General features: G+C 47.7%; 1 protein-coding gene across 1 annotated transcript in view; it reads left to right on the top strand.

Moving 5' to 3' along the window:
* The window catches only part of INPP5A (inositol polyphosphate-5-phosphatase A), a 193,125-nt gene that overhangs the window by 154,733 nt on the left and 17,615 nt on the right, over nucleotides 1-20,777 (top strand). The window contains exons 10-12 of the mRNA XM_084264317.1: nucleotides 4,830-4,925; nucleotides 5,258-5,332; nucleotides 17,250-17,323. Of these exons, the coding sequence (XP_084120443.1) occupies nucleotides 4,830-4,925; nucleotides 5,258-5,332; nucleotides 17,250-17,323 (245 nt within the window). The remainder of the gene's footprint in view (nucleotides 1-4,829; nucleotides 4,926-5,257; nucleotides 5,333-17,249; nucleotides 17,324-20,777) is intronic.

A 20,777-nucleotide genomic window follows, 5' to 3' on the forward strand; every position in this document is an offset into this window, starting at 1 on the left:
GGGAACTAATGGCAGTGGGTTTGGGTTGCCTCCTGATACACTTGGACAACGTTGTCACGAACAATCTAAGTTTCTGGACAAGAAAGTGATTTTCATTATGAATTTAGTGCAGCTAAAGTGAAATGGAGCCCGAAGACGTGCAGGTGGTTCCCAACAGGGATCGTGGGTCTCAGGGATGCAGGTGATCTTAGGGAGAACGGTGTCACGTTTAACTCGGGTTTTTCACTTGCCAGTTCTGTTTCTCTTACATCACCTGATGTGGTGACTCTGCTGTTAGTACATTTCCAGTACAGGCCCCTCAGAGGCAGGGAGGAGCCTGAGCAAGACAGACGTTCCTGTTATTCCCAAAGTAGCAAATCTTCTACCTCGCCAATTGATTCAAATACAATTTGCATCCAGATAATAAAAAAAAGCATTTGATTATCCTAATTTAATAAGTGTCAGATTGATGTGGGGTTTTGAGCAGCATTTCAGAAGTATTTCACTGTCATAATTGGATGATACATGTACCTCTGTTCTCTCTAACCTGCCAGAATCCACAGAGTGTGTAACTAGAATAAAATGAAAGATCTTAAGTTTAATTGATTGGGTTGCTCAGGTGCTCGAGGCCTTGCTTCAGCTGGCTCGTCTTAGTCTCAGGCTCTGTGCTTCTCTCCTGGCACTTTCAGCAACAAACACGTCTGGCTTAATCCATGCAGCTCACTGGAAATGGCAGTTGCGACTATTGCTGAACCTTTTTAATTATAAAGGAGCAATGAATATATTGTTTCTTTCTTTTTTTTTTAGAAGAATTCAAAGTAATAATAAGCCCTAAGAAGAATATTCAGGTAATTGGGAAAAACAATACATGTGTTTAGAATCAGTAGATAGAGGCAGAAGGGCAGTTTGAGTCTGTAGGTGTTTGGATACCACTTCTTTTTTCCCCAGAAAAACTTGTTGAAATAATTACAGGCCAGTGGTAACGGCTCACACATCAAGAGATGTACTCAGAGTCTAGAGGGTGTTCAGAGTGCAAAGCAGGGGTGCAAAACCAGGGAAAATCCTGCTGTAATTTTCAACAGAGCACCACTGGCAGGAAGCAGCAGCACAGCTCTGAGCTGCTCAGAGGGTTTCTGTACAAATGCATTATAAATAGCAATTCTGTGATCACAGAATCAGTCGGAGGGGTTGGAAGGGAAGAGATCAGCGGATCCGAACCCCAAAATATATATAATACATGTCATAGAAGTGTGTTTGTGTTTTATGTATATAACACAATGGTTCTCATAACTTTATCCCTTCTTACTGTGCAGAAATTCAGGCTGAAACATGTCATGTTTGTCAGTACATGAGAGCAGATGTGTTTGCAGGCCATGTCTGTGCTGGGAATCAGAAGGCTTTCAGTTCCTCAGGGCTGAACTTCCAGGTTTGCCCCTTGTCACTATAAAAAGCTTTCCCTCCCAGCTTTGTGTAATGGCACCATGTTACTGTGATCCAACGCAGTGATCAGAGCAGTTACTGCTGTGTTTACCATTCAATGCACATCAATTACTGCAAAATACTTTTTAAAACACCCTGCGAAGCCTCCACCTGTGTGCACAGTGTGTGTGGAACGCGAGTGAGACACATCCCTGTGTGTTCAGCAAAGGCTGAAGGCTGAGCACTCGCAGCCCCATCCGCTCTCTGTGTCCTTCTCAGGCAAGGCCTGTTCCCAGAGAAAAAAGACTTTAAAAAAAGACAACGTGGGTAGAGGCGTTTGGACATCTGACTTCCCGTCTCCTGGCTCTGTAAAGGGGTACCTTGGAGGGGACACCCCGAAAGAAGCAGCATGTTTTCATAGCATTCTGGTTTTCTTTGCCAGCAACAGACAATCCCTTCACCAGTGGCCTGGGCTAAACAGGCACATGTTCCCCAAAGTTTTCTGCTTGGGTGACTACGACTGTGTAGAGATTGAAAGGAGGAGGAAAAAAAGGAGTGCTGCGGGTTGTATGAGAAACGAACCTTTGCCCAATCACTTTTTGTCCGGGAATAAGGTAACGTTTTGTGCGTGTGACGTCTGGAAGCGGCGGGTCTGTGGGTCCCTCCTCGGGGCTGGTTCTCAGGAGTCCATCGCCGGCTTGTTTCTTTTGGAGCCGGCCTGAAGTTGCGAGATAAAGCAGCTCAGGGAAAAAAATGTTCTCAAGCAGATGCCTTTAAAAGACAGAAATCATGAATTTCTTGAATCGCAACCACTCTGGGGGTGGCTACAATGACTTTTTGACAGTGACAGTAACTCTGCCTTGTCTTTTCGAGCCCTTCTTTGGCCCATTCACTCTGGAAAGCTGCTTAAGCGCACTTAAGCGCATTAGCATTTGGATGCTCGGGGACCGTATTGACCCTCATTTGGAAAGTTTAAATGAGTGAAAGATGGAGCGATTTGTTAGGGCTTTAGAAACCAGCTTTAGAGAGCGGCGGGTTTTCCGCTTTGGCTTGTTCGGGTGCTTGTTCTAATCTGGTGCGCTGCTTAAAGGCGACCAGACTGATTTGTGACACATGAGCCCAAAGCCTATTTTTTGGGGTTTGACCCGATTAGCTAATCTGTGCTTTGAATTTCAATAGCGGGTCTGGGAGGGAATGGCTCGCTGCTGGGTTACCTCACCCCGCGGACACAGATGGCAGAGCCCTCATGACGTGCCCGATGGATGGACAAAAGGGAAGAGTTCTTAGTTCCTGGGTCTGCGGGAAGCGTTCCTGGCTCTGCGCTTACAACCCGTGCTGCCAAAGGCACAGCTTCCTGATGGGCTGGGGAGCTTCTCCTCCTGCCATTCAGGCGGGGTTCGGTTTAACTACCTGCTGCCCCATCCGCCCCCTCCTCAAGGCCTCCCCAGACCCCGTAGTAGCCTGCAGAGCAGATGAAGTTCTCCAAGGCAGCCTCCCTGTGCCGCCGTGCCACTGCCGCTCCGTCCCCGAGAGAACTGACTCCACAGACACCTGTGGCCGCGCCGGTGCCTCGAGCCTGCCAAGAGCTGCAGAGTAAAACCCAGGATGGGAGCTGGTAATTATGGACACGGCACTGCATTTGGTAGGGGCAGGAAGGGATGAAGAGCAATGTGTTAGGAAAGGGCATCATTTACTCAGTAAGGTGGGGAGCCGACACCAGCTCATGGACTTGAAGAAAAAGGCCAGGCTTGTGCTTTATTTTTGCTGAATCATGCTCCAGTTATCCTTCAAAAACGGGATTGCACAGCTTGTAGCTCTTTTCTTTGTACTATGGCAACACGTGGGTGCCTCTATCGAGGTTCATTTTTTAATGTCTTTCTATAGGATGCAGGCAAAAGTCCCTTGACAGATTGTTTCCATTCTAGCGCTGGTGACCTCAGCTGAGGTCTAAAATATTTGGCAACAGATGGGTTTATTTTTAAATACATGTTTAGCATCTCCTCCAGAAGAAATTTGGAGTGGAAAACTGAGAAGTGAGCTGTAGCTTCATGGCAGTGTGTCTGATCGATACCACATTTCTCCTAATGAATCCCAATATAAGCATTTGTATTCATATTCTTATTTGTATTTGTGAGAGAAGGAAGCATGTAGTAGGATGTGAAAGTCTGTTACCCTGTTACCACAGAACGCACATGTACTATGTGTAAAGAAAATCTGTGTTTGGTCAAAAAGGAGTGGAACGGACAGGGTGCTGGACTGACTCCTTACTGCAGGGAACAGCAAGAGGCTGTGGCACATCTTGGCCACATCTCTCTGCCTTGAGTAAATACCAGTGTTTTCTCTGTTCCTCATTCTGTCTTCAGCCTGGTGGTTTCCAGCAACCAGGGGAGATGGGCTGGGGTAGCATCACACACCATCCTGTACTGTCACGTCCCATCCCGTAGCATCATACCCCATCCCATAGCGTCTCGCCCCATCCTGTAGCAGTGCCCAAGCTGGGTAACCGCAGAGCCCTGTGGCTTCTGCCTGCCCCACATGTCCTGTTCCTGCGTTTCAGAGTACTGAACATACGTAAAGCTCCACTAGAAGTGGGGGTTCAGTGAATCTGAAGGTAGTTCTCAGTGAATGGATGCCTGACTACCTGCTCTGCTGTAGGCTCCTGATTTTCACCCGTTACAGTGTGATGGAGCTAGTCCTTCAACCAGCGTGTTCCGGATTACTCTAAGTCAGCTCTGATTGTTGTTGAAACCGGGCCCCAGCTGGCAACTGGCAGGTGAACTGAGGCCTGACAGTTCCTTGGAACTTCATTCCTCTGTGCCTGATGGAGTGCTGGTTTATAACACATTTCAGACACATGGTCCTCACAATACCTGGGATGATGTTGTCTCTTAGAAGGATGGCACATGGGGTATTCGCTGCACAGACTACACTCTGAAAGTGACTATCAGATTAAGTGTTGCTCAGACTTCTGAACTACATGTGGAACTTTAATTTACAAGAAGTTTTTTCAAATAAGAGTTGCCCAGCAGAACCGTCGCGCCAGCTCCCTTATCAGCCCTTACCAAGGTGGTGCAGGAGCAGGCAGGGCTGCGGGTCCTTATCTGTAGGAAGTGGCTTTGGGGATGTTTACAGGGACTTTGTGATACAGTGTCAGACCCGGGAAGGAGCCTGTGTGCATGGTAGCCAACTCCATGGGCAAGTGCCTTATGTGATTGATACTCTCTTAATATTGCGTGTTCCTCTCCAAACGATAACTCAGCCTGCTGGTTCAGACTCATGGTGGGTGGGAGTAGATTCCACGAGCGATGCTTTGCTTTGTGACCTACAGCACATCCCGCTTTCAGGGGGGCAGTGGCAACACGCAGATTGATAAGGGTCAGTGAGATGTGGCCTGTTGTTGTGTATAAACCGTTTCCCCTTTCTCCCCTCAGACACTATGTGCAAAGGCCACGATGCAGACGATCCGGGCAGCTGACACAAATGAAGTAGTCAAGCTAATATTTCGTGAATCTGATAATGACCGAAAGGTAAACAGCTCAATGTCCTCTGTACCCCTGCGCACACAGAAACACTGTTGAATGGTCACTTTCTTCCCTACAGAGCATGAATATAGTTGTTTCAAACTGATAACTTCAAGGGAGGGGAGGGATATCGACTGTCACACCTAATGCCCAGTTAATTGGATCTTTTTAAGCGATGGCCAGTCAGCCAAAGGGGCAAGCTGACCAGGAGCTTCAGCCGTGTCGCAGCATCCTGTGGTTCTCAGGGGCTGCATGTCTCTGGCAAGGTTCCTTCCAGGGCTCTCTTAGGCACCTGAGTCCAAGCGCTGTGCCGACCTTTCTCTTCTGTTTTTTCTCAGGTCATGCTGCAATTAGAAAAGAAGCTCTTTGACTATTTTAATCAAGATGTGTTTAGAGATAACAACGGCACTGCGGTAAGTTCATTGCTCAACACTTTTGAAGGGATAAGTTGGAAACCCACATACAAAATGCATTTCTCCACCAGCCCTTTAGCCTTACCAACCTTCCTGTCTGCAGAAAGAGAACAGATAATTCATCTAACACAATACACAATACCTGTTCCAGATTTCCTCCTCAGCCAGTGTTTGTATGTACAGGTTCTTAACTTTGGCAGCTATTTACCTTCTTAGAAAAAATTATAAATTAAATATAGGTGACAGTTCGCTTTCCTTCTCTGTCCTTTGGTCTGCATTTCTTCATGCATCCTGTTTCTCTTCATTGTGCATCAGAGTGACTTAGGAAAAGTCCTTAATGCAAAGCTGCTCTGGAAACACCTGGGTCTTCTGAGTGTACAAAGAGTAAGAGGGATACATGAATACATAGAATAGAAGGCTCAAACCCTCAGCAGACTGGCACTGTTTGGGCAATCATACAGGGCTTCTGATGAGGAGAAAGCAGAGGGGGAGCAGTGATATTCTGATTTGTGATGAGGACTACAGTTTTTCTATGGAGAACGGCTTTATATCTGCTTCAGGGTGATTTGATTTCAACATGGAGCCACTTCGTTTTGGAAAATCTCTGTATCACTGCTTGCAGCTTTCTCAGTTTCATCTAAGGCTCCTGGGAGCTGTCTGTCCAAAGGAAACCCATGAGACATCAGGAGAAAACCAAACAGTTACACCCCAGGAGTGTGGATGTTGCATGTGGGAGCTGTGTTGTGGATTCAGTGCCAGACCCTCCTGTGGAAACTGGCCCAGCTTCAGTGAGGTCAGAAGAACTTCGCTTGCGTGTGTCCAGCCTCAGTCTGCATAAGCTGGCAGCAGTGTGTGCTGAGTGTGGTGAGCTGTAGGAATAGGGCAGGTACTAAGAAAATAGGGCAGGAAGAGCTATAGGAATAGGGCAGGCTGCAGCAGACAGAAAGCCTTCAGAAAGCGCCGTGTGTGCTGCAGAAGCTGTGAGTGTCCAGGTCGTTTGGCAGGCTGGCAAGCTAGCCAGGTTCCCCTTCTTTCTTCAGTTCTGCCCTCAGGGTGACTGAATTTCACCTTCCTATCCTCTGCCCAAAAGGATTCCCTTTTTGAGCATCCCTTTGTGTTTGCCCCAGAGCCCAGCTCTCGTTTTGCCCCCTCTGTACCGGTGCAGTGTCCCAGCTCACACCGTGTGTTGCTGCTGTCTGTGCAGGGGGGCATGTGCACAGGACCCATGACTCTCCCCCCACCCCCCCTTCTCTCCTACCTACGGCTTCTCCTCTCACTGCTCATATAGAACCAGGTTGTCAAAGGGCTGTTTGCACGGATCCAGGGAAGGAGGATGCAGAACCCCTTGTGTGCTCTCTGGGTTTGACCTACACCTAGGAGGTTAATTCCACATGAGAACCCAAGATCTTGCTCTTCCCTTGAGGTCAGAAGGTTTGATGAGTCAGATTCAAGAGGAGAGCAATGATGTGTTTCTCCTTCCTGCATCCGTTGGTGCCCACGCTGTCCCCTCTGTGGCGTGTCCCTCACACATGCGTGGATGCTCCGCACGTGCAGTGTCTGTAGGCAGCAGCTCTTCAGAACAGGGTGCTGTGAGGTACCAGGGTTTGGTTTCATTATTTCCAAGGTGGATGCATCCTTGGGAAACACATAATGTTTCTTTCACTGATGTTTTTCATTTGAGAGAGATTGAATTCCAATCCCAATTCCTGTTCCTGTACTAATCCCATTCCCTGTCCCAGATTTTCCTGTAGGTGCATTACTATTACAATTTTTTTAGCTTTATTACAAACCACTCAGGTGTTTGCCATTTTCACTGGATCCCAGCACGTTTCTGAAGCTGAGCAGCACTATCCTGGCTGCTGCCGTTCACCACGTCCTGCTGGTGTTTTGGATGCCTGCTTTGCATCCGTGGCCACGCTGCGCAGGGGCGGAGGCAGCAGCATCCCACTTAAGCACATTCCATTTCTAAATCAGCAGTCATTTCATTCATGCATCAAGGAGCGGGAAATCTTCCAGATCAAACATGGAAGGGAAAGATAAACGATATAATGAGCCATTGGAGATAATCTAATCTTCATGGTCTAGTTAAACACGCAGCACCATGATCACTAAAAACAAACTACCTATCTAAAAGGATAAATGTCTCTGTGCCGAATTCAACCCAAAAAATCCATCGCATCCTTCATCAACCGCCGGTCTTGTACCAGCCTGACAGAAATTTAATTCAAGCTGGCTCCTGAAAATAATTATTGTATTTTAAGAGTAGTAATCATTGGTCGGGACATGATTGAATGTGTCCATGCCTATTGACTTTTTCTATGATTTATAGCTTTGTTTAGTCGATATTCCCATCGAAATTGTATAATTAATTATAAGTGGGGCTGTCAGGTCTGCAGGATGGAGTGCCCTGATGAGTATTTGGGAAGATTAAATTTTCCTTAGCTGTACCAATGCAAGGCTTGGGAATTTTCACAGCACGGCGGCTGTTGGATAAAGATGTTTTCTGTGTGTTTAGCAACTGCTTTAGCTCAAAATCCATTGATTTTTCTGAGGGTATTTTTTTTATCAGTGTGGTGTCTCTTCAGTAACATTGGAATGTGTACAGATGTGACAAGACCTGACAAATATTTATTATCAACAGGCTACTTTATCTTTGTCCATGCACAGTTATTCTCTCTTTTTTATGTTGTAATCAACAAAAAGAATCTTAGGAAATATTTATAAAAATGAGATTTTTTTAATGAAAAATCTGATACAGATACAAATTACCTGCTAGGCAGAAATTCAGTTTAAAATGCATGCAGCAGTCTGTCAGGCCTCATCTCTCCAGACTAATCCACAGCTTCTCCAGACTTACCTGTAGCTGATGCCAGAGTCAGCGTGGCAGCTGCCTGTGCTTATCGCCTCGAGGTGCAGCGACCATCCTGCATCGTGCTGTTTCAGAAAGGGACACACAGGTTTATCCAGCTGTGTGGTGACAGCAAAGAGAGAAACCCTGTTTGAACAGAGCTGTAGCAGTAACACAAAGCTGTGTCAGTGCTGAATTCCTGAGTTTGGAGCTGTGTGTGGAAGTTGCAGTACATTGGCTGGACCAAGGCGTAGCTCCCAGAGCCACCACAAAGCAGCTGTGCCCGGGCACGGGGAAGGGTTTACCAGGTGGGATGAGGAGAGAAGCCACACGCAGAGCTTCACCTTGGTGTCAGGCAGATTCCAGTTTAGGTCCTTGCTTTTGGATCAGGAGGAGCTGAGCAGCTCTAGCCCTTACACTGGGTACAGCCACACTGTGCTGTACAGATGTCGTGCCCTCCTGCTCCAGAGGCTGCCTGTGAACGCTGGGCAAAGAGCAAATGAGGCTTCTCCCTCTGAACTGGTTACCCACACCCTTCAGAGGCAGGAGTCCCAAAGTGGGAGCTGCAACCATATCCCAGCTGCTGCTGTTTTGTGCTCCTGCTCCTCACCCACACAGAGAGCAGAGGAGAGGACTCAGGGAGCCCAGGGCCTGTGCGCTGGCTTCCGGGTGGCTCTGTGGTGCTGTCCGCTTCTGACCTTAGGCTAGCTCAGCAGTGTGCTGCTCACACAAGGCTTGGCTGTGGCTTTGGATTTGCCAGCCCTCAAATGATAGAAGTCAACGTGCCGGTGCTTTCAGGAGAGTGGCGGTGTGTGGGGAGCTCTGAATGTGGCCACACTTGGAGTTTGGGGTATTTTTCCAAAAATTCCTTCATCACTTTCAGTAAATCAGCCTGTCAGTGTTTGTTTCAGAATGCCTTGTGTTTAGGTAGGGGTTCCCCCACAATTTCAAAACAAACAAAAAAAAAGCAAGCCAGAGATAATTATTTAATGAAAAAATTATAGTCATGTTATTGATGAGTACAAAAGAACAAGCTAAGTGCTATTCCTTGAGTAGTCAGTTAAGTAAATACATAGTAAGAATGTAAAAACTCTTAATGACTAGTGAGGAATGTCTTAATCATTAGGAATCATTTAATGATCTTTAACCACAGTCTGAAATGAGAAATGGTGCACACGTTCCTGCACGAACCACACTAAAGAGTCAGTCCAGATAGACACCAACGTACTGCCCTTGAGACTGTGACCACAGCTGCTAATAGAAGCAGTGGGTGAGTTGTAAGAGTTGAACCTGACTTCACTCTACTGCAGTCGTCATCTGCTTTGCCTGTGGATGCTGGTGGGAGCTGCGGACTGATGAGACAGCAGTGCTCGCACTGGTTGTCCCTGCTCCCCACTGCACTCGGGCAGCGCCAGCCCCGCTTGGGCACCTCGCCCCTCGCAGCTCTGTCCGGCTGCTCCCCGGCCGCGGCTGCGCAGGGCGGAAGGGGTGAGGGCAGGGTGCCAGCCACACGCAGCCCCTGAGCCATTGTAGGGTTCAGAGGACACTGTGCTGGTCGGTTCCCAGTGTCACTCCCAAAACGGTCAAGATAGGCAAGAAAGCAAGGCCAGTACCCTCCAGCCTGGACAGGGATTAAATGGAAGAGGTTCCATCGCTCACTTGAATTGTTACTGCAGGGGGAAAAGGCCAGCAGAGCCCCTCACACTGCTCACAGGGCTCCTCCAGCAGTCCTGTCGCTGCAGAGAGCAAACAGCAGGCCTCTCTGGAGAGCACCTTCTCACACAACTTCTGTGTGTCGAGCAATGAAACCAGCCTGGGAGGGTGGGGGGTTCCCTTCACTCCCTGTCTGTTTGGCTTCAGCTGGTACAGTATGAGAAAGAAGTTATAATGGCTGTAAAAATGGATGAAGCTGTAAAGGTCTTGTTCTCCTGTGCCAAGCAGTGATCTAAAGTGCTTTGTTACTGTTCTTACTGTTAACTTAGAGGTGTTATTGCAAACAGTTCAGGCAAACATACTTTTAAATTGAGTACTTTATTTGTGGGCTTTTTTAATGTTCCCAGGACATCCTGAAATGATATGCAAATTGAGAAGAAAGGTTTAGTCCATGAGAGAGCTTTATTAAGCTTTTTGTGAGAATATGTGTGCTCAGGAAGGTTAAGGATCTGGCATCACTGAAAATGTATTAATCAAGAGACAAGGTACAGCACAATGCACTCTTCCCAATGGCCTTGGCTCTGACCCTTTTAAAGATAATGGGAATACTGTCCACTAAGAACTAGATTAGGACGATCAAGTGCATTTCATCAGGGCTTGACTTGAACCATGATCCCAGAGGTGAAAAGGCAGAGGTTTATCCACTGAGCCAAGCAGCCCCTGTCCAGATAAAATCTTGAATATGATGTATAAGGGCAAATTAGGATAGAGGAAAGAAATTGATTGCTTAGGACCATTGTTACCTAGGACTGGTCATAAGGAAATACTGTGCATCCTGAAACTGCCTCTTTTATTTAAGGGGGTCACCTGAGATGCCTGATTTTCATGAAGTGCTGTTAGGAAAATAACTTTATGCTCTGTTCCTTTACTCACAAACAGGACTCCCATGCCTGGAATTGCATGAGCTGAGGTTAGTGGTTGGTTGATATGCCACTGAATAAACTCCAAAATGAGTAATGCCAGAGATAGGAAATAGTATCAATTAATTGCTCTCTCTGACAAATATAAGTGTAAAGCCAGACTGCAAGCAGAAGCCAATCCAGACGTGCTGGGTTAGCTATTTACTGCCAGCTTCATGTTCCAAATAAACGAACTCGTCCAGTGTAGAGCTGCCCACATCACAGAGTTACCAGTCCTTCACGAGCCTTCGCCCCCCGCCCTGTTCCACACACCCCATTGCAAGTCCTGGGGCCAGTTCAGGTGCACTGGGCTGTAGGTACCTTTTTAGCTACCAGTCCTGGTGTAAGCACAGTCTAAAGAGCAGGCCCATCATCAGTATTTGCTGCCTGTAAGGCAGCCTGCAGTCACTCAGTGTGATCTGCTGACGTGCTTTGGCCTGGACACCCTTCTGTATCGCTGTGGGAGAGGCAGGGTGGTTCTCTCCATCATCACCATGTCTGTGCATACACAGCAGCACCCTACTCTGGCTTCCATACCTCGCTGAAGTCTGCAGCAATTAGATAAAGGCAGAAAGGTGCTTAATTACCTTTTTTCACCCAGTCTCTGCTGCCGTCCAGTCCTTCTGCATTCTCCTGGTGCCTCTCTCAGCCTCACGGGGAGGCCTGCGTGCACACAGGCGTGCAGAGAGTGAGTGTAACAGAGCAACCCCCAAGCAAAGAGTGCAGCTAGAGGTGGGGTGGGGGGCTCTGCTGCAGTGATGCAGAGGGACGGGTCCCAGTCCCAGTCTTAGGGCTGTTTGTGTGCTTCCATTACAGAGGTGTTGAAAGAAGAACAGCGCAGAAAGTGGGGCTTTTACTGCTGAGTTGGCTGTTTTATTCTCTGCCTGTACTCAAGTTTAGTCTCCTTATTGCATACAACCCAAAGCAGGGTTGTGTGCAAGGATCCACACAGGGCATTTAGGGAAACACAGTTATACACAAAATCCTCATGTGTGAAGTGTCTAAAAGGGCTGCAGCCTCCTGGGAACAGGGAAGGGTTGTCGTTGGCAAAGTGGGGAAGCACCGTTGTGTCCAGTCATTGCTGTGTGTGCATTACTGACTAGGAAATGTCCGAGTCCTTTAAGCTCTTGGGATGTCTCCTGAGAGGGGGGCATGTTGCCAAAACGAGGAGGAAGCAGCATTCTCCAGGGAGTGTCCCCTGCCAGCCAGAACGGTGGTGGCACAGGGATCCTTGCGCTGCAGAGCTCTGCTGACGCGGAGACACGCGTGGTGCCAGGTGCCCACGTCTGGGCAGGGGTTTGTGACACTCCTGCCATTCCTGATGTATAACACCTTCTCAGACACACACACACCCCAAGCAGTGCAAGTGGTACGTTTGCAGTCAGTAATTTTGGATTTTTTCTGTGAAACAGGATTTTAAATTAAGAGAGTAAGAAAATGAAGAGCTAAAATGCATATAGTAACAAATCGTTTTGCCCAGTCTTTGCTGGAGGGGTCAGCCCTTCCACAGCCCCTTCTCTGAAGTCAGGAGGCTGCTGAATCACTCTCTAAATATTTTCCTTTGACTGGAAAGCTGGATAAAATCTCTGTATTTCCAAAGGCCCTTGGAAAAATCGTGTGCTACACAAGACTGGCAAAGGAGGTTACAGTGACCAGTGTCCACATATTGTAATTCTCTAAGGTCATTTCTGTATGCTTGCCTCTCCTTTTTGGTCTGAAACTTCATTTCCCTTTCACAGCTGTGAATTCTCCGGTGGGGCCTGCAGATGGGTTTGATAAATGCTGCTAATATCACCTTCTGATCTACCAGTGCTCTGACTTTGGGCTGTAGGTCTTGATGAGTAATTGCCGTTGTTCTACTCCAATGACTGAATTAAGTTGCCCTGTTTTCAAGGGTTCATGCCTGTGTGGTTTCAGCCGAGGTAGCCCGCTGCAGCATGCCGATGGACGCCGACCTTCTAAGAGTGACTCATGGCTTTACACTGAAGCCAGCACAATTACCCTGGTTTCCACATCCGCCCAACTCTTACAATCCTTTGATTACTGTCAGGCTACCTCATAACACAATTTAGCACTGCAGATAACGGTTATCTTTGGCTGAAGCACGCGTTGGTTAGCCACACATAGCCCCATGAGCTATAGGGGCAGTGAATCTAACACCTTTTGGCCCCACAAGCTATAGGGAGAGGGAACTGCAGCCCATGCTCCAGCCCCGGGGCGAGGGAGCTCACGGCAGCCCCCCAGTTAGGGCTGCAGGGCACCAGGACCATCAGCCCATCAGCCCAGCCCCACTCCAGCTCTTGCTGGGCGGCACAGGGTGCTGCAGACGCTGCCAGTGCAGGACCACAGGCCCTGGCATCACACCGTGCCAGCTGCTTCACCCTTGTACGTACCCACATTCGCGGGTCAAGGTGCTGACAGGGAAAAGGGGGAACAAACCAAAACTCCCCCACAGTGTCTGCAGACAGCTCTGTTGGCTGGCACAGCAGCAGTGCCAGTCATTTTCTTGGGGGGTGATGGGCTTGTACAGGCAGCAGCCCTGAAGGCTTTGGATGGCACTCCCATCAAATGGGGACTGTCCTTTGCTGCATATACAGGGGCTCATTCTTCAGCTGCACAGAGAACTTCACTGTGACCAGCCCCATGCCCCATCAGCAGCTTGAGGATACAAACTAACTCAAGCATTTGGCTCATGAAGTTTGCTAAACAGAAATAACAGAACTTCAGGCTGAAAAATCCTATCAATAAAGGTAACCTCTTTACAAAGATAGTATCCTGCCCTGCAAGGTGTTTCACCCGGTCAGAGGCCAGCGGATGTGTGCTGCATGCCTTCTTATACATACCATGTGTATTGTCTCTGTGTCTCATGGGGCACTAGCTAACTATAGGTGTGTTACTCGTACTTGTGGATCTGATTTTCATTTGGGAGATGTTAATCAAACATTCCTGTTGTGCTCTTCACTGGACATCATAGAGCAAATATCTTGACATAATGTCAGCACCTCATTGGTTACAGCAGATAAGGCCTATGCCTCACATCGTTCTTGATATCATTTATATGCAAATACATTGGTGAAATTGAGCTGGGGGAAAAAAAGAGTCTTCTGAGCTGCCTGGGATGTATAGTTCTGGAATTAACTTCCAGCCACAGCGGTTTAAAATTGCTCAAATTACCCCAGCACCTCATGTAGCACCTTGAAGATTTGCTTCTTAAGGATGATCTTACAATGAGTAAATGGAATGGAACAATATATTGATTTTTAGGCTTTGACCTTAATTTCTTTGTCATTTTTAATGCATTTAGAGTGATAGACATACTCATGTTTACTGTTAGAGCAGTTATATTATTCACAATGCTGTTTAGTTTACAACAGGGAGATAAGTGAGAAATGTGTGCTGAAAATTGCTATGAATGGAGAGTGTTTGGGGGGGGGGGGGTAGTACAGTGTTAGATGCTTTAAAATAAAGACACTGCCCCATGAAATTCTGACTGCTGCCCAGGATCACCTGGCCTATGTTAACTGCCTTTAGTTTGTGGCAGTGCCACGGAGCTCCAGACACCCTTGTGCCTGTCATAAAGAGAACAGAATTAAATTATGCCCCTGTCAGGTCCTGTTCCTTCTCTTCCTATGATGCGTTGAGGGAAGGTGGCATTTATAAGGGAAAGTGGCATTTGTAACTGTTTGTGCCAAGGCCTAGTGAGCACCCTGGCTCTTCACCGGTAAGCTTGTATTTTGAGGTTACAGCTCAATGAGAACCCCAGTGCTGAGTGCTGGGAAAAGGTATTGGCCAAACCGTGCTCTCCTACTGAGGAATGAGCTGGAGTTTTCTGCAAACATACAGTTCAAATCTCCATCATCTCTCACCCTCATCTCCCCCTGTCCTCAGCACTACCAGGTAAATAAAGAAAGGCTCTTGGGTAGGCTCACACTGCTGTACTGAACATGAGAGTCACTTGTCACTGCTCTTCTTACGAGGGAGCAGACGTCTTGTCTGCATAGTCTGGGGACACACTGGAACAGAGGGGTACAGACACTGTAAAATGGTCACTAAATATCTAGGGAAAAAACAATCTGTTAAATAATCATGTAAATGATAGCAAGAAATAAAACTGTGTGTAACCAATGTATTGGAAGTATTTGACTGTTTAGATGTGAGGATAAATAGCCTGCAGTGAGCGCTCCCTAAATACTTCTCTGGGCCTCTGGCTGGGCCTTGACATCCAGCTGGCTCACTGTGAGCTTTTGGCTTGTCATTCCAGGTTGGAGATGTTCCTCTACCTGGGGACTGATAGCTCAGCACACAGTGCAGCCTTGTTCCTAGGATCTGTCCTCTCACCAGTGCCAGCAGCCCATCTGCATAGCACAGGCACAGTGAAACAGCCACTGCACCAAGTAACCTCCTCAGAAACGTCTGTGGATGGTAATGCAGGTCTGTGTGCTCAGTCCTGCCAACCTCTGAACGTTTCATTGAGTTTGCAGATACCATCACAGCAAGAACAATCCAAATGTATAAAACTTTGACAGCCCAAGCTGGTGTGAGAGGACAATGCATCCATTTAAAGTGGCCAGTGCTTGGGATGCCCATGAGTAATTTATACCATGGTGTTCTGTGGAGCTTTGTTCTGTTGCACGGTCCTTGCAGTGCTCAGAGCTCAGAAATAGAAACCTCTTCCTCTGGCCACTTCCATTTCCCTGCTCTGATCTGGTTACTGGACAGAGGTGGGAAAAAGGTATTTGTGCTGTCTGCATAGGTGTGTGTGTCAAAGAAAAGCCTCAGCTGGGGGTGGAAGGCTTTTCCTGTGATGGATGCACGCTGGGTAGGTGATACCTTTAAGCTGGAGGCACTTGGAGCCGGAAAGGGATGGCAACACTTGCTCTCATGGCCAGGTCATGTGTGTGCATTGTGGCTACACGTCAGTCTGTGCGTGCTCACACACAGGATCACGGTCTGGGGACCTGCACGATGAGCTGTTACTCCCCAGGTGTTGAGATTACCTCAGTAAGGGTAGCAGCTGGGCCCCCACGGTGTTTTTGGGGCTGAGCACGTTGTCAGGTACATAGCACAGAGATGTCTGCATATCCTTCTCCAAACTCCTCGGATGCTGGGGCGTTTGATCAGGCATTACAACACCTACAAACTACCTGCAGTGTTTGCGTTGTGGAATCTTTCCCAACACACCACCAGAGCTCGGTGTGGGATGCACTGGAGCCGGGCAGGCTGCCTGTCACTTGGCATCCTCACGGAAGGAACATCCCGGCGGCAGCTCGGTTCCAGTTGCTGGAGGAGGGCGGACGGCGGAGAGGCAGCAGTGCAGGTGGCTCAGGTAGCTGCTTTCCACATGGGTAATTAATGTGTACAAGTAGCTGCTAATTGCACATTTCAGGAATGATTTATGAGGTGGTGGAGGGGAAAGAGGGACACAATCTAATTTCTTTGGGAACCTCTGCCACTCATACAATGGTATCAGCACAGCTGTGCGATGGGATGTGATTGATGGAGAGCGGGCAAACACGCTGTGCTGCGCGGGATGACACGCTGTCAGAGCAGAAAGTGGCACTTAGTGCGACAGCCAGCACCGCACTGATGATGGGCTTTGTGTCTTTTAACTCCCTAGTTCACCGGGCCTCAGGCTCAGCACCAGCCCTGGCTCTGAGGTGAGGTTGTTATGTCCATCAGAACAATCACCGGTTTAATGCGGATGATTGTCATTGACAAGCAGGGCTGTGTTTATGGCCAGAGGACTGCAGGTATTTATTTCCTCTGTAGAGGTCAGGGGAAAACAAATGTGGTGAGGACTAATATTTATACAGGACATGAAATCTGGGGTTATGAACATCTCTGTGAAATACCTGCTTCTGGTAGCATATCTCGGCTGCTGCCTGGGAACACATTTCACCCACTGCCACGTACCCCTCCTTCTGCTATCTGACACGCACCACCCAAAATCGGTGTACAAAACCACTGCTTGTCTTTGCTTAGGAAGAGTGATGTGCACATCCTTGTGTTTATTGTACCTTCTTATCTGAGCTAAAGATAATATAAAGCAGTATGATTCTTTTGCTGGCATTTCTGTGGGCTGATTAGCATATGTTTGCTGTACTTTTTAATACTAGTCTCGTTTATCTTTGAAAAGATTGCTAATAAAATCTGAAGAGATTTAGCCATCTTGACCTAGGCAGTGTACATACAGGTCACTGCTGTAAAGAGCTGGTGGTACATGTTTGGCCACAGTGAAACAATGCTCTTGCATTATGAACACTTTTTTCAATGAACTGTTTGTGTCAAAATAGTCCTGAGTGTTTTGCTCTGTGTTCATGAACTGTTACATGAGGGGTATAGATACCTCAAGCTGTGTAATAAAGTCTGTGTTTATTTCCTTTTATGTAATGTAGTATTTTTAGATTGCTTTGGTTCAACATTAAAGAGTGAATGCATTTATTTCTATCTTTTATAGCTTTTAGAATTTGACAGAGAGCTGTCAGTCTTTAAAGACAGATTGTATGAACTGGACATCTCATTTCCTCCCAGGTAAGACTCCTATATAATCCATTTATTTACCTAGCTGGCTAAGACCCAATTGCTGCTAGCTCTGCAGGTGAGATGTGAGTGCTCCTGTACATGCTGTAGAAACGATGATGCTCCTCGTTCCTCTCGGAAGCATTCAGCCTCCCCAGCATCCCCCATCACTGCATATGCAGCGGCAGCGCAGCCCACATCCCTGTCATGCTGTAGCTCATCCTTGGGATTCAGCTGCTCCTCCTTTATAGCTGCTCTTCAGACAGATCTGGTGGGATTGTGTGCTGAGAGGTGTGTAGTTACTTCTAAGCACCTGACCGGGTAAGCTGTTAAAATACTTTATTGCAGCCATAAAGGCAGTCGTTGCCTCGGGCTGTGGAAAGCAGAGGGGCAGCGGCACTCACCAGGAGCAGAGTGGAAGCAGAGTCTGTGCCATCGCTTGCCGGGGATCCAGGAGGAGCATCAGCAGAGGGGACAGGACCGTGGATCCTGCTCTTGCGGTGTCACTGAACACGTTACATACCTGCCAAGGCTGTTAGAGTAATTTTGCCTTTTCAAAACAGGTGCCTGGTTTTGATCATCTGTATCCCTTAGGTCAGTTTTATCCATGAATAGACAATATTGCTGCTGTACAAACCCAGTCCTGCTCAGGAGAGATCTGTGTGGCACAGTTTTAAACACGTGTGGCCCCTTTCCAAGAACGAAGAAGTCAAGTCTCACAGTTGCTTTGAAGGGAAACAAATACCACATTTGCAGACAAAGTTGAAGTTCAGAAAATCCCAGATAAAAACATATTTTTATATACTTTCTTTAAATAGATACAATATTCTTAAATATTACTCTTTTGTCCTTTATGGACAGATAGTAAAGTATGATGGTTTGGCATACACTAAGAAAAAATTTGGAAAGCTTGCCTTTTTGCTATCATAATCTCATTATTCCTCACCAGCCAGCTGCGATACTGATTATATTGGTCCCTTGGGGCAGTGGAAGTATGCACGGAGAGGTTACCGCCGCTCTAAATTGTTCTTATTGATTGAGGATGATAACAGAAGACCAGCAGCGTGTACATCTCTGAGTGTGTTTCATTAGCTGTGTACCTGGCCAGGGCAAAAAGGAGGTGAGGAGAAAGAGGATTTATTTTACCAGAAATACTCTTCTACTTGATGTCACCAACATTAGTGCTCTCAGCCCGGACAAGGTTTGGCAGAGATACAACACTGGATGAATGGTTTTTCAGTTCTTCAGACCTTTCTGTCAGTGTGGTTTGGTGTCGTTCCACTCTCAGGCAAAGATCAGGACATTGGTGTGAGCAGTGGTGGTATCTCAGCTCCATGTTTTTTTGTCTGTCTGTGAAATGAAGTGAACATCTGGCCATGGTCTAAGCCCCTGAAAAGTCCCTGTAGGCAGGTATGTCCAAACCTCAGTAGAGACTTGTGTTACTGTTTAGTGGTTATTTCCTGCACATCACAACCAGATTCCTCACAGCTACCAAGAGCCACGCCCTCTGAGCTGCAGCCAGTAACACAAGAGCCTTCCTCTCCTTTACCTCCCACCGGAGCAAGGAGCAGTGGGAAACCTCCATGAGCGAATACAGATGGAACACCACTTGATGAGAGCCACTGGCTGGGCAGGGCAGCTCTGGCTCTGACAGGTGAGGCCTCGGGCCAGCACTGGGTCTCTAGTCAAGGGGACCCCAATTCGCAGAAGCAGCCAGAAGAAAGCTCTAACAAGTTATCTGGTGAGAGACAGAGACTAGGGCGATGAGACAGGGCTTTGGAGAAGGGATGACTGAGTGATGCTCTGGAGTGCTGCGGTGTCCTGGCTCTGGCCAGGCTGAAGCTCCCCTCCCCAGCAGCCAGCACAGGTGAGCTGAGTCAGCCCAGCTGGTTCCTCACCGCCTGGCATCACTCCCACATAAACTCAGCTCACCTGGGCTGGCTGCTTGGCTGGTGAACTCAGGTCTGGCTAGAACCAGGATGTAGGGGAAACTGGTGGTGAGGGGGACTGTAGGGGGTGTGGGATGGCTGCAGGACATTGCTTGTGGGACATGGTAGCAAGTTGATTGTGTCCTTCCCAAGTGATGCTGAGTAGCTGGAAAAGCATTTCTGGAGTCCCTTCCTAGTGCTGGTGTACAGCAGGACTGACAGACAGACAGCTGCTGGATGCTGGAATGCCTCACAATCCCTGGGAGTGCTGCTTCTGCTGAGGGTGGCCTGGACTGAGCTTCAATAGTACTAAGGTACAAACTGCGTAAAGAGCTAAGGAAACCTTGGGGGTGGTGGAAGATGTTTGACAGAAGGATTAGAAGTTAAACTGGGAGTAAATGGGACGGCTTGTGTGAGCTGAGACTGGGAGCTGCTGAGGCCACTGCAGAGCCAATGGCAAGCTCTGTGTGTGTGGACAGGGAGCAGGAGTGAGAAGGGGCAAATTAAATATTAGTCAGCTGCATTTGTACTCTCTGCTGCCTCTGTATCTGAATGCTTCGACACAAAGCATTAACATCCAAGTGATGTATTTCAGTACCATCAGCATTTTAAGCTAATGTAGCTACTGTAGGAGTCTGTTACTGCCTAGAACAAAAACAATTAAAGTGCTGCACCAGAGATGAGACCCTGGTAAAAGCAATGCAAGAAGGTGAAAATGTTCCGTCCCAGAAAGCCCTGTGGATGAAACACACAGGGTTTTTACTTTGACTAATCAATGTAATAAGTGAAATGAAATACCCTGCAGGTAGGACATAAGCATCCTCTCTTCTCCCTGCCCCTGCCTGCATGCTTGCAGGCTTAGGAAACATCAGGAGCAGCTCCACAGCTGTATCATCAAGGTTTCGATGGCAGCTTAGCTGCTCCCAGCTCCTTCCCGGTCAGGTTTGCTTTGTTTACTTGCAAAACTAAGCCAAATCTGCCTTGTTTTGATTTGGAGGCACCACTGATATTAGAGGTTGACTTTATCTCTCCCTTGTGAAGTTTCCAGTTGTGGCAGCTGGGCCCTGGCAGTCCTTACGCTGCCGTGCGGGATGTGATGGTCTCAGGTCCTGCGTGTCCCTCACTCCCCCAGTGACATTTTGGGGGCTTTCCCCCATGGGCATCTCGACTCCTGCTTCCCATGCACATAGTCCTTGCACAGGCACCACGCTTGGTGAGAAGTCCTGCCTCAGTGCAGTACTGCAGCGCTGAATTCAGGGTGGTTAGAGGAGCTGCAGGGCAGCGGCCTGGCTCTGCTCATGAACTGAGCACACAGGTTTTCCTGGAAGAAGTGATATGATTTATTTTTCTTTGTTCTGAGATAATGACCACAATGTGCTATTAACTGCAAAACCAGGTATTGTGGATAGGCAGAGAGCAGTGGGTTTAATGTAGGACATTTTCTTTTCAACTTAGAACCTTTCCACAGATCCAAGAAAGAAATTAAACATATGGCCTAAAGGTCTTGGTTTCACTGCCCAGTCCTTTTCCCTCCATTT

The sequence above is a fragment of the Gallinula chloropus genome (genome assembly GCF_964237585.1).
Source record: "Gallinula chloropus genome assembly, chromosome: 5".
Lineage (NCBI taxonomy): Eukaryota > Metazoa > Chordata > Aves > Gruiformes > Rallidae > Gallinula > Gallinula chloropus.